Genomic DNA, 18,243 nt, shown 5'->3' on the forward strand with positions numbered 1-18,243 from the left:
TACTCTTAGGAATATGGATAAAAAACAATATCATATTCATATAATGGGTACTTTCAGAATGGGATAAATGTTTGGTCGTGAATAAACACATGAGCACATTTCTTTCCCCGTACTTTTCACCTGTTTAAAGTGTAACAAATATAGGGTGGTGTTTATCAAAGCTACAGGTTTCAGAGTCACAATTTGGTATCCCAGTTGCGTCGATCAATGTTGATTGTGTCAATCACTTGATTGTCAAATACTGACTCAGTTATTTACAGCCTGCCATCTTTGGCTGGAATATCGTGGATAGCGGCATTCAATAACATGCAACAATGTTTGACGCATTTTCGGTTTAACGCTTCCCTGGGCAACATTCGATCTATATGGCGCTGGTTTGTAAACAATCGAGTCTGTAACAGACAATCCAGTGATTAACACCATGAGCATCGATCTACGCAATTGTGGTACGATGACATGTGCCAACCAAGTCAGCGAGCTTGACAACCCGATCCCGTTAGTCGCCTCTTACGAAGATTAGTTCTAAATCCGATCTTGACGGGTTCATCAATACTCTATCTAACTATATGGACTAAATGATAGAATTTGTACTGGACAAACCAGTGATCGACATCATGAGCAACTACCCATACAACTGGCATACATGACAAGCGTTCAAAACGCCACCGACCCTGATTCATTTAACATGGTTGCAGGGCACAAATATTACACTGTGTTACCTTCGGTATAGGCGGCGTAAAATTATATTTACTCACGGTGGTGTATTTATATCCATCTTTTCTTTAAATTGAATGAATGACTTGGATTTTACGCCGCATTTAGCAATATTCCAGCAATATCACGGCAGGGGACACCAGAAATGGGCTTCACACATTGTACCCATGTGGGGAATCGAACCCGGATCTTTGGCGTGACGAGCAAACGCTTTAACCACTAGGCCCCTTTTTCTTTAGATAGATATGCCGCGGGTTAATGAAGCGGTAGAAGGAAAACATATTGCCGGAAGAGGAGTGAAGAGAAAATGTAAAACTCTGTCCTTCAAATAAAACATTTTTATGAAAGAAAAAGTGGGAAGTGAAACGGCACATATCCGCTGAATCTCGTTCGTGAATTTATAATAAGCTACTATGAAACAGGATACCGAATTGTAATTTAAATATTTAAATGTTTAACAAATAAACAGGAAGTAACATTATTGTAGGTTTTAATGCCATGTCATTTGTACATACTGGATACCATATATATCAAATATTGGGTTTTGGAAACAGAAACATATGGTTCCTTCGCCATTTTGGCAAAATTAATTAACATCATCATTCCTCTGAGAGTTGAAATGAGCTTTCTGAAATTCGCATTCAAAAGATTATGGTCTAACAGCGCGGGATATTTGCAACATTAATATTCAATAGTTTCGTAATTATTACACATATTTTCTAGTGACCTGTTATAGTGCATTTCAATACATCGGGAGCTTTGTTTCCGAACTGACACTGCATGTGAAACTGTACATATTTTTCACAAAACACAAACCAATAACGCTCTCCCCATGTCGTTGCGTGGCATGATTTGTTGAAAAATTGGTCATCCTTACATACTCTTTTTGCAGAGATTTAAAACCCAATCTTTCAATCATGCAACAAAACAACTTGAGCATAATGATAAGCTTATTACGTGTGTCCATTTCAACAATGTTTTGTGCTGTTGGTAACAGATTACAGCAACTTGTATACTGATCAAATACGTATCCACTAGTACCATTCTAGTACCATTTGTCTAACGTATTTCCCCCAATAAGCCCCGGTTTAATAAGCCCCGGGCCTTTAATAAGCGTCAGGGTAAAGCAGCGGTTTAAGAAATAAACACCGGGTCTGTAATAAGCGCCGGGTAATTATTTTATAAACGTATTCTCCCTTGATCCCAAAATAGATTTATTAAGGAATGGACCCCAACTTTGACGCAAGGCACACAAACAATTAATTACGGTACACCAAGTAAGCGCAATAAGCGCCTGGTCTCCAATAAGCCCCGGGTCTCTCATAAGCGCCAGGTCTGGAAGTCCGTTGAAAAAATATGACCCCAGGCGCTTATTAGAGGAAATAGGATATTTATGTTGTATGTTCAAGGCATCTGCAATAATTCGGCAGCGATTTGTAAGCGCTCAAATTCATTTGTATAGTACATGTCTTTCAAATCTTCATCAAACATGATGTGACCCTGTTCTTGTAACATGGAATGGGCAAATAAAAAACTTAATGTTTTTTAGATGCATGGTTTTAACTTATAGCGAGTGATTGAGTTTAGTTTTACGCGCAATTGGGAACAGATGACATGTGTCAACCAAGTCAGCGAGCCTGAGTACCCGATCCCGTTAGTCGCCTCTTACGACAAGCATGGGTAACTGCAGATCAATATTCTAACCCGGAACTTCACGGGTGTTTTAACTTATCAATAAATATCGGGGGACGTGGATGACTAACGATGATTATTTCGATAGAGGGATTTCCGGAATTCTAAGGGATATATTATTATGCCCAGCCCCTGTGTATCTGGCTTGATTATGACTGATAATTATTCAGAAGAAACTATGTAGCACAATTCAGTATTCAAGAATAATATATTCATTTCTGTTCCAAGTGTTACCATGGATTACTCATTGCGAGAAATCACGATCTAAACTTCAAAATCAATTAAATATTCAACTAAAATGTATAAATGTAACTCTTAGAGACGTACATTGCATCAGTTGAGACAACAAGAGCACAACAGGACTATCGACCCTCGCTACCATTTAACTTGAAACATGGCTGATATTGACAACGGGTAAGTGCAGAATACTGTTCTTGGATCTTAACATTCCTCAGGAAATCTGAGTGAGTGAGTGAGTTTAGTTTTACGCCGCACTCAGCAATATTCCAGCTATAAAGCAGCGGTCTGTAAATAATCGAGTGTGGGCCAGACAATCCAGTGATCAACAGCATGAGCATCGATCTACGCAGTTGGGATACGATGACCAATTCTGACCATCCCATCCCGTTAGTCGCCTCTTAAAACAAGCAATGTTTGCCATCTAATAACGATTTTAATTGCAATTTATACTTTAAAATAAATAAAGTCTCAAAAATTCTATGGGGAGTGTTCCCACATGTGAGCTACATCTGAAACAGTCTGAATATGAGTATAATGAGATCCATATAAAAACATTATTTTTATTTTTATTGGGGACGGTGGTAAAAACGTTCGCTCGGCCCGTCGAAGAAAACACATTTAGGTTCTTCTATTGGTCTCTTGTTTTGTTTGTTTTAAATTAACATCACACTGCAGCTACATGACATTGGCCTGCAATAATAGTATCACCACATTTAAACGAGGGGTTGATGTAATGAACAACATCACTCGCTGTGAGGGTACGATGGTACGGAAGCAACCATATCACCCTGTCTGACCAGCCGACTGGTATGATCGCCTCATCTAATAGATTGCTTGGTATTGGTAATCCCCAGTTTTATGCTTTGGAATCAAAGTCATATAATGGTTTTATTCCAGCAAGGGGACCAATACAGTGTTTATATTCAAGTGACATCATTAATGATGAGTGCCTTTATTTGAGTATCCACGTATAGTAAACAACATTGTTTACGTTGTTAAATTGAATAAAGAATCAATTACTGTAAAAAGAAAATCACAGTCAAAATTCCTCTTTTTCAGCAAAAGATGTATGCGTCACATTCTGATACTGATGCTGGTGGCCATCCCTGTCCAAGGGATACCTGTACCCCCGTGTAGGACCATCGGGCAGATCCTTGCGGACCCTTGTGGGGGATGTGATGCTGTGGCTGCTGCAGGCGCTGGTTGCCAGCCGAGTAGTAATTGTGGAGATGCCTTGTCGATTATTACCGCAGAGGCACAAATGGCCAGAGATCTTTGTCAAACATTGGTGGCAAAATATAATTCTGGTAATCAGGTAAGCTATATGTTCTATATATTTAACCTTACCGAAACACGACTTAAATATAGAAACCTTTGAGGTTCCGTGTTAGGATAGGTCCAGTAAAGACGTTGTAAGACGCGACGCTACTTGATGGACAGAGTGGTCAACTTGGGTGATTTCCATGTCAGAGGACCTCAAGCTGATTTGATGTTGCGCTTAATATCGATCACTGGTTTCTTGTATTGAAATATACAGATTATATTTTAAAAATATACCAAACTGAGTAAAGGATTGTGATTGGTTTTAGTCGAAATAGCATTGTTACAACTTTTATACAAATAATATTAATCAGTGCAGACGCTTTAATCTTTGCTGCAGAGGAGATGCGGTGGAGTAGCCTGGTGGCTTGTGACCCCGAGCACCCGGGTTCGATTCCACACATGGGTACAATGTGTGAAGCCCATTTCTGGTGTCACCCGCCGTGATATTGCTGGAATATTGCTAGGAGCGGCATAAAACTAAACTCACTCACTCATTCCTTTGATGAGTTAATTTGTACATGTTAAGAGAAAAACAGGCCATATCATGAGCGCGTGTAACCAATAGGCTTGTAGCTTCTTATAAGTATTTCCTCTGAAGTGAAGTCAGTCGGCTCCGTCTAACGGGGCACGAATGACCAGTCGTATAAGGTGCAGCAATTTGCTGTACAGGGTTGCGTCCCTTGAACACGCCTGGAACCTATGACCGTGGTCTCCCGTTCGTCTTGTTTATGTTTCTGGGTATGTCCGAACCATTCACTCACTAATCAGAAGAAATAGAATAATATCATTATGTTCATAGCAGTCTTAGCTTGGAGTAGAATATTGTCAATTTGTTTAGTATGATATAAATGAATAAATGCAAATTTTCATTTTTTTTACAGATTCGAATCTCTGATAAATATAGGGCTTACTTGGCTGGTGAGAATTTGTATGAATACCAGTTTCCAAATGCACAAAATAGAACCGTAAGTATATCAATCACAATTGCAGGAAAATATATTATACTTTACTGTTTTACCATCTCTCTTGTGTTATATTCGTGTTTTCGTGGATGTTCTGAAAATATGATGTAAAGATGAGTTTTTTATGTATAGCTGTCATGTCAGTGGTTCCTGAATCCACACACATTTTACTTGGACTAGGCCGTCAGAGTTTGCCCATGGTGTTATCAGATCTTCGCCCAGAGATATATTGCGAAGGAGTAAAAGATCTGAATTTAAGAGATTGATATTTGAACCCACCATGCCATCACTGATGATCGCGACACCTGTGAAGATGCGTTAATGCTGTTACTCATGCTGTTGTTGTTGATGATGATGATGATGATGATGATGATGATGATGATGACGATGACGGATGATGATGATGATGATGATGATGATGATGATGATGATGATGTTGTTGTTGATGATGATGATGATGATGATGACGACGGTGATGATGATGATGATGATAATGATGTTATTGTTGATAATGATGTTGCTGATGATGAAGAAGAAGAAGAAGAAGAAGATGATGATGATGATGATGATGATGATAATGTCAGAAATAATAAACCTATTCCTGTTTACAGCTGGACCAATACTACGAGGACATATCTGTAATAGCCATCTATGTGGATGTCGCCTACCAGCAAGAAGTCAGCCAGGACTACAAGAACGACATGATGGAGGTCAGGAACAAGCTCAAGCATCTCCTCTGCAGGATCCACAATCAGACATGTTCCAATTCTACATCCATTCTGGCAAACATGAATCGGACTGAATATCCATTTACTGTCACTAAAACAAGCCAAAGACACAGGAGAGATTTCATCATCTTCAGGGATGCTGCTTCCTACTTGAACAGCACCAACAGTGTATGTTAATTTAATCTAATCTATATGTTAGGATAGGTCCAGTAAAGACGTTGTAAGACGCGACGCGACTTGATGGACAGAGTGGTCAGCTTGGGTGATTTCCATGTCAGAGGACCTCAAGCTGATTTGATGTTGCGCTTAATATCGATCACTGGTTTCTTGTATTGAAATATACAGATTATATTTTAAAAATATACCAAACTGAGTAAAGGATTGTGATTGGTTTTAGTCGAAATAGCATTGTTACAACTTTTATACAAATAATATTAATCAGTGCAGACGCTTTAATCTTTGCTGCAGAGGAGATGCGGTGGAGTAGCCTGGTGGCTTGTGACTTCGATTCCACACATGGGTACAATGTGTGAAGCCCATTTCTGGTGTCACCCGCCGTGATATTGCTGGAATATTGCTAGGAGCGGCATAAAACTAAACTCACTCACTCACTCCTTTGATGAGTTAATTTGTACATTTTAAGAGAAAACAGGCCATATCATGAGCGTGTGTAACCAATAGGCTTGTAGCTTCTTATAAGTATTTCCTCTGAAGTGAAGTCAGTCGGCTCCGTCTAACGGGGCACGAATGACCAGTCGTATAAGGTGCAGCAATTTGCTGTACAGGGTTGCGTCCCTTGAACACGCCTGGAACCTATGACTGTGGTTTCCTGTTCGTCTTGTTTATGTTTCTGGGTATGTCCGAACCATTCACTCACTAATCAGAAGAAATAGAATAATATCATTATGTTCATAGCAGTCTTAGCTTGGAGTAGAATATTGTCAATTTGTTTAGTATGATATAAATGAATAAATGCAAATTTTCATTTTTTTTTACAGATTCGAATCTCTGATAAATATAGGGCTTACTTGGCTGGTGAGAATTTGTATGAATACCAGTTTCCAAATGCACAAAATAGAACCGTAAGTATATCAATCACAATTGCAGTAAAATATAATATATTATTATACTTTACTGTTTTACCATCTCTCTTGTGTTATATTCGTGTTTTCGTGGATTTTCTGAAAATATGATGTAAAGATGAGTTTTTTATGTATAGCTGTCATGTCAGTGGTTCCTGAATCCACACACATTTTACTTGGACTAGGCCGTCAGAGTTTGCCCATGGTGTTATCAGATCTTCGCCCAGAGATATATTGCGAAGGAGTAAAAGATCTGAATTTAAGAGATTGATATTTGAACCCACCATGCCATCACTGATGATCGCGACACCTGTGAAGATGCGTTAATGCTGTTACTCATGCTGTTGATGATGATGATGATGATGATGATGATGATGATGACGATGATGATGATGATGATGATGATGATGATGCTGTTGATGATGATGATGATGATATGTTGTTGTTGATGATGATGATGATGATGATGACGACGGATGATGATGATGATGATGATAATGATGTTGTTGATGATAATGATGATGATGATGATGATGATGATGATGATGATGATGATGATGATGATGTCAGAAATAATAAACCTATTCCTGTTTACAGCTGGACCAATACTACGAGGACATATCTGTAATAGCCATCTATGTGGATGTCGCCTACCAGCAAGAAGTCAGCCAGGACTACAAGAACGACATGATGGAGGTCAGGAACAAGCTCAAGCATCTCCTCTGCAGGATCCACAATCAGACATGTTCCAATTCTACATCCATTCTGGCAAACATGAATCTGACTGAATATCCATTTACTGTCACTAAAACAAGCCAAAGGCACAGGAGAGATTTCATCATCTTCAGGGATGCTGCTTCCTACTTGAACAGCACCAATTGTGTATGTTAATTTAATCTAATCTATAGTCATAAAACCACACTGAGTTGCGCACAACGCTGCTTTTAACAGTATTCCAGTGATACCACTGCGTGTCTGCTTAATGTGGGAGGAATCCCGAAGCAAGGCAGGTCTCAGATGTATACCAGTTTGGTGGAACCATCAACTTGGGTATGGTGCTGAAGAACCTAGAAACAAATGGGACCTGGAGTCGAATCCACGATCATAGGATTCTGTCGTGCTCAAGGGACACAACTCTGTACAGCAAATCGTCTCACACACAGGAGCAGACTGACTTCCTTCTCCTCCCAGACAATGAGAACTTTACAGTTGTCTTAGGGAACTGAAAAATATTCATATTCACATTTTTACATTTATAATTTTATTTATGTACTTTACATATAGTTTCGGCTGTGTGGGTTGATGCATTGTCAACTAACCCGTGGAGATTCCTTGTTGGAATAGAACTCCAGATATACCCAACGTTTTTGACGTTGCCCATAGCATTAATCACTGGATTGTCTGATTCAGATGATTGTGAACTATGTATGACAGCTATTTATCACTCATCTGTTGGTATTTTTGTCTCTATGCTTTTTACGACTGTTCGACAAGAAAATATTTTGGAATAAAATTGGTCACATGAACACAAAGTATTCATATTTCTTAACCATTTTTGTTCGGAACTAATATGATAAACAAAGGTATGATGGCTCTTTATTGAGTAAAACTTGCTACTTACGTTTCAATATATTTGTTTGAATTCTATACAAATCCACTTCATCAGGACAATACGCAATTATGGATTTTCCCTTAAAATGTTTTAATTCTACACATCTTCAACTCTAACCATACATGCCCAGCTAATTGCTTTGTTCATGAAGCAATATTGAAACTGGTTTTAACAATAACATCACTTGGATATTCCTTACGAAAACACCGCATCCTAGGTGTTTAATAGGTGTTGTTATCACTATGGTAACTGAATACATGGAAATTTAAACATTATCAGTTGTTTGCCCAAAAGCTCCACAAATCATTTTGAATAACCTCTCTGACACCTTAATGTATCAATGAAAACCAGATCATAAATAAAATACATCAAACGTCTGTATTGAAGTAAGTTAGTATGTGTTTACGCCGCTTTTAGCAATATTGCAGCAATATGATGATGGGGGCACCAGAAATGAGCTTTGCACGTTGTACACATGTGGGCAATCGAACCCGGGTCTAGGCGGGACGAGCGAACGCTTTAACCACTTGGCTACCCCACCGCCCCCGATGGTGTTGAACCAAGCATGACATTGGGCACATTACATATCTACAGTTACACATAGTTTCACGACCTTGTTATACAATTGGTTCAAGCCAATTCTATGTTGATGTGTTGTCTACTTCCGCAATGGACAGGTGTGTATACGTGAATCTCACTTGTTAACTAGCCCACCTGAGGTTCAACTTGGATGACCTATGAAACAGGAAGGAGGACTCTTTATGTTTGTATGTTTTATCTCCTGCAGTAACGTGGTTTCTCTGAATTACTTGTCGCAGACACTTGGCAGGGCAGAAAGGGCTGACATGTAAGGGTAAACAATGAGTGAATGAGGGAGTTTAGTTTTACGCATCTTTTAGCAATATTCCAAGGTCAGGTCGGGGATACCGGAAATGGGCATCGCACATTGTACCCATGTGGGGCATCGAACCCGCCTCTTCCGCATGACGGCTACCCCACCGCCCCGTAAGACAAGGAGGCTAAGGGACTGTGACAAAGTTCAGTCCTACTACCAGTCATTTAAATTTTACGATCAACCAATTACCCCAATGATTCGTTTTACGGGTATCTACCCCAATGTGATCCTCACAAACACAAGTGAACCCGTAACCAATCACTGTAAAATACATGTACGCGACATGCGGCGTTACGTCATAACAATGAGAGATAAACAAGATTATTGACAATGGACAATACATATGCTATAGTGTGAGTTTTTCACATTTTGATATTTACATCCTGAAGCTCTTATCATCAGCTCCGGTCATTATTCTGGATGCTTTGCTTCAGCTGCTGCTGAAACCGAGAGCATGAATAACAAGAATACTTGGTTTTTCTTCTCGTTAATACCTAGGAAGTGCTGATAACAAGAAAAGGCGTTGATTTCAGGTATAATACAAAACGATATTTGTGTATCGGTCGTGTTATAATGATACTGAGGGACGAAATGAGGATTTCCTAATGTAATAATACCCTAACCCACGCATGCTCGACAGTATATAATCTACTCATTGGCAGGACTGTGTCAGTCTCACGTTCTCCTGCTGTGTATTTGACTGAATATTGTCACCAGTTTTCGTTTTCTTGAATTTCGTGAGTATTCTTATATTTTCACACTAAGTATGAACAGTTTAGTCCATAATACATTGGGTCAATAGATCCAGATACATATTGTTAATAAAATTTTCATCTGAAGAATGGTCATGCTTATTATTGCATTTAGTTTACGGTAAGGCACCAAATAATTCCTTTCTTTTACAAATAGTGAATGAGAGACTATGGCTTTACGTCGCTTTTAGCAATATACCAGCAATATCACGGCGGGGAACACCAGAAATGGGCTTCACACATTGTACCCATTTGGGGAATCGAACCCGGGTCTTCGGCGTGACGAGAGAACGCCTTAACCACTAGGCTACAAACAGTGTTGCAGTGAGAGATGGACGCCGGTAGAGCAGGATATGTTCACATTTTCCCGGACACCCGGTGGCATTACTGATTTTCATAATATATCTTTTCACATAATCTAACAGTGTTCACATTACAGTAACGGTATGTTTGTCTCCATTTTGTCAGAATCATGGTGCCTCCTGTTACTGGTTTTCTTATGGGTTTGGCTGCTGCCATTTTCATCTGTCATTCCGCCTCGAGCCAGTCCCTGAGTGATCCCTGTGGCGGATCGAACCCCGTCCAAGGATCTTCCAAAGGACTTAGCGTTACTGGTAATCTTCCTGCTGCCATGAGAGATATTGTCACATCAGCAATTGAAGCTAAAACTTTGGCCGGACTTCTCAAAGACAAATACACAAAAACATCCCCTGTAAGTATGTCCAAGAAACTTTAGCATTTTGTTTAAAAAGGCACTAAAACTTCTGTGAATTTCACATTTCTCTTTAAAAGTTTAAACTTTTCAACTGTATTTAATTAAACGTACATTGTATGAAATTGGTGAGTGCTTCACTATCTATATCTCCATAAGGATCATATTAGCTCAGTATTTACATCAAAGTAATATATTTGAATACATACTCAAATACGTAAGCATGTAAAATCGTATATAATTATTTATATTGAATGTCAAAATTGAAAAGTACTTTTTGCTTTTCTTTTAAAATAGTTTTTAACCAATTATTCTTTCAGCCTCGGATTTCTCCATTTTTTGCAATCTATCTGAAAGGAATTCACGAGAAGAATTTTCCCGTCAGCAGGAGTCTATTCAATCAGTCAGCGGTAGGTATAGTAACACTGTCGTGTAATTGGGTTAGTTGATAGGAATTTACTTGCTTCTGGCACATGAGACGGTGAAACCGGTGAGTGTGGATACGGTTATTGCCTCTAGGACCACGATAAAGGATTGAAGTATAGACCAGACCGTTATGTGTATGGACTGCCTGAGTGAGTGAGTTGAGTTTTACACCGCACTCAGCAATATTCCAGTTATATGGCGGCGGTTTGTAAATAATCGAGTCTGGACCAAACAATCCAGTGATCAACAGCATGTGCATCGACCTATACACAATTGGGATACGATGACATGTGTCAACCAAGTCAGCGAGCCTGACCACCTGATCACGTTAGTCGCTTCTTACAAGCATGGGTTACTAAAAATAAATTCTAACCGGTATCTTCACGGGTCTGTAGTTTATCCTTAGCTGGACCGACAGTAATATCAACTGACCATGAAATACACTGGTGATATAGTAACACATAAGAGCATATGAATAAAATTATGAATGAAATAAGGAAAATTTCATAATGATCAAAGTAATTGTCTGTACGACAATGACGATTATACCACAGGTCAAATTCAACCACCTCATTTTCTGTTTTAGATAACAGCTGCACTCCAGAGCGACTATGATGACGTGTCAACAATTATCACGTTCATGAAGTACATTTACAAGTATGAAACTGAATACACCGTCGACATGGAGGCCTTCCAACACAAGCTGTACAGCCCACTGTGCAAGATCAAGATCGCCGCTGACGCCAATGGACAAAGTCTTACTTACACCATCACCGATGACGTTGTGACCAGGAAGGTCATCATATCAGATGCCTTTAGGTACGCCCGTGATTACACTGTGTTCAGAGATGCCGAGGTCTTCTTGGCATCTGTCACTACTCCGTATGTGAACTGAACAATCAGCTGACAAGTACAACCGAGGTTATTGGGGTGGTTTGACACATTAACGACAACGTGAAGTTTTCATGTTTAAATAAAATAACCTCAATCGTAGTTTCTCTGAGTGTCTTACGACTGTCTGTGACAGTCACACGAGTTCCAGCACCTTTAAGGTACAACGGTTCGCTTTCAAGACAGTATGTCTCAGCAAATCTGTGGTATTCACAGTTATATGTGTGGATTACATTAATCCATTGCTATGTATGCGACAGAGTCGTTTATATATATAATTCATTCATCTTCTTGGCTCCTATGTGAGTGTAAACAAATGTTTGCCTTTGATTCTGCGTCAATGTGAGTGTGATATTGTTGTGAACTATTGTGGTCATACTATATTTAACAATATTTTGTTTCGAGTGTATACAGTTTCATTATATGTTTGTGAAATGATGTCAAACAAACCTATTAAAATGTGCTATACCTCAGGCTAAGCGCAGCAGAAGATGTCTTTAAACATTTTCAGTGATTTACTCAATGTCCATTCATATATATGTATGTCCTTTTCGCTATATGGCTTTCTATCATCAGATACACATGTATGTATTTGTAACATATGGGCATTCAGATTCGCAAGAATCGTATTTATTTATATTGTTTAATTTTTACTGATATTTCAATAAAACAATTCCCACCAGCTCCTACTTTACGTGTCAATAGATTTGACCTTGATTGAAAGAATGAATTCTATCTATTGGTTTGCTTCTTTCAGGGAGATAGTAGGAGATAGACACACACACACATACATACATCCACACATAAATACACACACACACACACACACACACACACACACACACACACACACACACACACACACACACACACACGTAGCACACAACAGGCTTCCGTACATTCGCCTGATGTAGCACTTTCCGCATTTCGTTACTAAAACACTGCTTTGTCTGATACAAGGCTGATTATGTTCAAGCGTCTATCATACATCTGGAATATTGCTGATTAAAGAGTTTAAAAAACAAACAAACAATATCGTCAAAGGATCATGGGGTAAAACATACAAGATGAGATAAATCAGGAAATGAGATTTGTCACTGAGATCGTCCCACGTGGGCAGCAACCGTGTATTACAGCGTGTTACTATATATAGCTTAGGTACTTTCCACTGTAAACACTGATATTGACTTCCGTGTATCCATTCGTCATACAAGAGGCATTGTATGTCGGGTGAATGATATTCATGCCTCACAAACCGGCATAGTTAGTTTCTACGTAGCTTATTGCTCAGTCACAAGGATGATAACAGGGCATGTTCTTTTCAAGAACTGGAACACTTTTCAGGAAACGTTTTGATTTGTTTTTTGTTTGACGCCGCACTCAGCATTATTCCAGCTATATGACGGCGGTCTGTAAATAATCGAGTCTGGACCAGACAATCCTGTGACCCTCACTCTACGCAATTGGGATACGCTGACATGAGTCAAGCAAGTCAGCGAGGGAATGCAAACGCCGTATAATGAGAAATCTAAGAATCTAAACAAAACACAGAACAATAATAAATAAACAAGCAGTAGTATCATTTTGAAGTTCACTTCTCAAAGAAGTTTGACTAGACTTAATATGGACCCCTATTCTTTGTTACTAAAATGACGCGCGCAAACACGAATTGGTATAGAATACTCACTCACTCACCTGCGTTCAGTGACCTCTCACCTCACAATGGAATAAAATAAAATAACATGTTGAATGCAGAATGAAATCCGGTTCAGCAATTCCGGTGCAAAGCCTGTTATCCATTCATTATGTTTATCACCATTTATGCTATGAGAAGTAAGATAAGTGTGGGCAACAAACATCACATACAAGGACGTTTGTCTATAAAACGTAACGCCAATGCTAATTGTTAGTCTTGTTAGGCCACATAAAATAAAATATTCTTGTTTCCAATCACTTTTTTCAAAAAGATATGGGTCAGGCGGAGGGATTTTATTTTTACATTCTATTTTTTTTCATGTCCCAAAACCCATTGATTTCTGTAGAAATGTACACCTCTTCTCCGATAGGAAAAACGGAGTGTGAAATATTCGTGCACATTTCAAGAGTCAAAGTTGCGTTTTCCCTAATGTAAAAGTATATAAAATCTTAGGGTCGGGTCGAATTTTTGGATCGGGCGATAATGAGGAACAAGAATATTTTTATACATGGCCTATAGTCGAGACAAGTAACAATCCCGTTTGATCCAGAATGACAGGACTTGGGTCAAGAATGATGGCCACACATCCCTAGATTTTCTATAGGCAATATATGGGTAACAATTCCGTTTGATTCAGAATGACAGGACTTGGGTCAAGAATGATGGCCACACGTCCCTAGATTTTCTATAGGCAATATATGGGTAACAATTCCGTTTGATTCAGAATGACAGGACTTGGGTCAAGAATGATGGCCACACGTCCCTAGATTTTCTATAGGTAATATACGGGTAACAATTCCGTTTGATCCAGAATTACAGGACTTGGGTAAAAAATAATGGCCACACGTCCCTAGATTTTCTTTAAGTAATATACGGGTAACAATTCCATTTGATCGATAATGACAGGACTTGGGTCAAGAATGATGGCCACACGTCCCTAGATTTTCTATAGGCAATATATGGGTAACAATTCCGTTTGATTCAGAATGACAGGACTTGGGTCAAGAATGATGGCCACACGTCCCTAGATTTTCTATAGGCAATATACGGGTAACAATTCCGTTTGATTCAGAATGACAGGACTTGGGTCAAGAATGATGGCCACACGTCCCTAGATTTTCTATAGGCAATATACGGGTAACAATTCCGTTTGATCCAGAATGACAGGATTTGGTTCAAGAATGATGGCCACACGTCCCAAGATTTTCTATAGGTAATATACGGGAGATCCTTAGTCTGTTTTACAATCCCTGCTCCTGTTCAGTGAAGCATTAAACCAAACTCACGGGATTCGTCATCCACGAGGCAATCCCGTCTTGTCGCTCTTAAGTCACATATGGTAAAATCATCTACCAACTCCTTAGGAATGTCGAGTTAGACACAACCACCCATGTTGGTTGTAAGAGAAGACAATGGATCAGGTGTCAGTCCCGGGACAATTCGATCACAGCAGGTCATATCATTAAATACAACAAAAAACAAACAAAAAAAGACACCCAATTATATAAATGCCAAACGAGAGATTCTTCTGGTATAATTTCTTTATTGTTATTGGACAAATCCAACATTTTATTTCCAAACCATAAGTTTCAAGGAATTTGGATTCTACAGCACTCATAATCGAAACATTTAATGAATAAGCTGCAAATTTAAGATTTACCAAGTCTTCCACTGGGAAGCTCATTTACGAAAATATGCATCTAAAATGCTTTCGCGATCACATATCCCTGATATGAAGAGTGTAGGGGTTTTGCGGACACATGCGCAGACTGTTCTGATCAGGGGACGTAACTCCTGAAGTCTTGATACTGCAGTAACGGTCATACATTTCAATGAACGAAAGCATAGGTTAGTGATGCTCTCGTAAAATGTTCATATTTCGTTATTCAATTTAGTCTCAAAGGGAAAAGAACATCATGCTTTCAGTTTTGTTTGTTGTTTAACGTCGCACTCAACAATATTCCAGCTATATGACGGCGGTTTGTAAATAAGTCTGGGCCAGTCAATCGAGAGATTGACATCATGAGCATCGATCTATTGGAATATGATAAAAAAAGGAAACGTTCTCATAAGTATTAAATTATAAGTATGGTTTTTAATCGATAGATTAGAACTATTTCATATCTCAGCTGCAAAGGCTAACGTTAAACATTTACTTTCTTATCCTGTACAAAACACAACGTTTGATTATGTTTTAAAAAAGAGAGCATTAAAATTAGATTTTCCTTTATATGTAATCACGCCTGATAGTTATAGAACCATTAGTTAGCTTGGCTTTAGACTGCTGTGAGTTCAGGTAAAGTTGTATAACAAGACACTAGTCTGTCTCATTCCATAAGCTATAACCTTTTCTCTTACGTCCAATCGTGTCTGTAATGTTCAAGGTCAAATAAAGCAAGTCTAGATGGTCAGTCTCGGTCACGTGAATGATTGGTGTCATATGCATGTGACCCATAATATCTATCACTCGGTGGTTATCAGACCCAGACTCTTTGTTTACACTTGGGGACACCGGTGGCACAGTCTTTCGCAGAGTTGTGTCTCTTGGGCATGCCAGATCACCTGTGAAACCCTTTTGGGTCCAATCGAGGTTCGCCAATGTTATGTCTGTAGGTTTCTCTGCACCATACCCGTGCCCGCTGGTTTGGCCGAAGTGGTAAAAGTCTGAGATCTGCATGACCTCTGGCTTTCATCTTACCGTTAAGCTGACACGCTCTGAAACATGGCATGTCGTTCAAATGAGCGTTAAACCCAACTCACTCACTCATGATGTTCCAATAAATTCGTACTTCGCATATATACTATCCCCAAAAAAGAAACGCTTAGGCGTTTTGTATTTTTTTAAAGCTATTAATTACCTATGGTGTTCAAACAATCGTCAAAATATGTAACAAAAGTGTTGATAACATGATTTTACACAACTGCACAAGTAAAAATTCGACTTTGCCTGAAAACTTTGATTTTGATGAGATTTGTTACAAGGATTAAAAAGGCATCGCCACAACGCAACAGAAACCTCACCTTCCAGTTGAAATTGTTCAGCAAAGAGCATGCACTGTCTGGGTATAAAAATCCAGATTACTTTCGGAAATCGGCATTCGTTTTGAAGGAGTTTCAAGGTCAAATTACTACGCCACGTCTTGGCACTGCGACACGGAACATCGCCATTGAAAGATTGCACGCTGGAGATTACCAATCTTCCGTTGCCAGGCGTCTGAATGTTAATCTGAGCACGATATCATTGCTTGCAGCTCGTTACAACCAAACGGGTATAACAAATGACCGTCCCCGTACAGGCAGACCTCGAGTTACCACTACAGCCCAATTTCGGTACATCCGGGTACTATATTTGCGCGATCATACTGCCACGGGTGAGAGCACGGCAGCCAGGGTGGATATCCGGCCAACCGTTCCGTACAGTTTGAGAGAGATTGGCCTGAGGACCGTTATCTAAAATTATCCACTTGGTTGTAAAGACATTCCTTCCTCTAAACTGATATCTACTATAGCCTATTTGTAGAGGAGTTATACATGTTTGAAAATACAACATTATCGCAACAGATATCTCGGTTATGCGTTTCTTTTTTTAATAGTGTATGAAATATGAAAACAACACAGTATCATATTTTAACATATTTTACTCCTCATAACCTCCATTCCGTCATAAGATTCACAATATTCTTAAATGAATCTGATTAACATAATTCATAATTGCAGTTAAGTTAATGGTTGGAGTTACAGGTAAAAATTTTAAAAAATTAGAAACAAGGACTGGTAATGTCTGAGTCAGATTGCCATGTCTGAGCTGATTACATGTAAAACTGCGACACTTTGTATATGAGGCGGTGGGGTAGCCTAGTGGTTAATGCGTTCGCTCGTCACGCCGAAGACCCGCGTTCGATTCCCCACATGGGTACAATGTGTTGAACCCATTTCTGGTGTTCCCCGCCATGATATTGCTGGAATATTGCTAAAAGCGGCGTAAAACAAAACCCACTCACTCTCTTCCTCACACGTTGTATGTCTCGGTATTCTTGCACTATTAGCCTCGTTTTAGCCTGGACTCGTACACACTGCCACCCACACGAGCATGCACGTCCCTGGCAACGTTTATTAATCTTGAGAACTCGTTGTCAAACCCCGTTCCTTCTCAACACCATATATATTATATATATAGGTCATGTTTATAAATATATGAGAGTCGGGCGCCTATGACACCTTCCTACACCGCCCTAAGTGACCTCTCCCCGCTGTGTATAATCGATCAATTGTTTGTGCACCATGCACAACTCATTTTGCTAGACTTATCTGAGAGGAACACTTCCTGGCTTGGATTCCTGGAGAATGTGATTTTACTAATATGTATCTTAATTAGACAACAACTCACCTGTGTGTTTATATAATCCCGGTGTTATAGGGTGTGGGTGGACTTTGGAAACCCAGCGGAAGACTTAGATAATCTCAATACTCCCTCGGTCAAAATTCACCTAGATTCACTTTAAAATATATATACATAAG

General features: G+C 39.2%; 1 protein-coding gene across 1 annotated transcript; it reads left to right on the top strand.

Moving 5' to 3' along the window:
* The first annotated feature begins 9,938 nt into the window (after positions 1 to 9,938).
* On the top strand, positions 9,939 to 12,645 carry LOC124253667. Its single transcript, XM_046687480.1, has 4 exons — positions 9,939 to 9,985; positions 10,469 to 10,712; positions 11,033 to 11,122; positions 11,725 to 12,645. The coding sequence occupies exons 2-4, from the start codon at positions 10,473 to 10,475 to the stop codon at positions 12,031 to 12,033; spliced, it is 639 nt and encodes a 212-aa protein (XP_046543436.1). The 5' UTR covers positions 9,939 to 9,985; positions 10,469 to 10,472; the 3' UTR covers positions 12,034 to 12,645.
* The last annotated feature ends 5,598 nt before the right edge of the window (positions 12,646 to 18,243 follow it).

This window comes from Haliotis rubra, unplaced genomic scaffold, assembly GCF_003918875.1.
Source record: "Haliotis rubra isolate DU_JTF1 unplaced genomic scaffold, ASM391887v1 Scf549, whole genome shotgun sequence".
NCBI lineage: Eukaryota > Metazoa > Mollusca > Gastropoda > Lepetellida > Haliotidae > Haliotis > Haliotis rubra.

Bases quoted from the DNA above. Each gene is read 5' to 3' on its own strand.
- LOC124253667 (XM_046687480.1), top strand. From the start codon at position 10,473: ATGGTGCCTCCTGTTACTGGTTTTCTTATGGGTTTGGCTGCTGCCATT. The intron at 10,713-11,032 runs GTAAGTATGTCC...TTATTCTTTCAG, and splicing joins AATACACAAAAACATCCCCT to CCTCGGATTTCTCCATTTTT. The intron at 11,123-11,724 runs GTAGGTATAGTA...TTTCTGTTTTAG, and splicing joins GTCTATTCAATCAGTCAGCG to ATAACAGCTGCACTCCAGAG.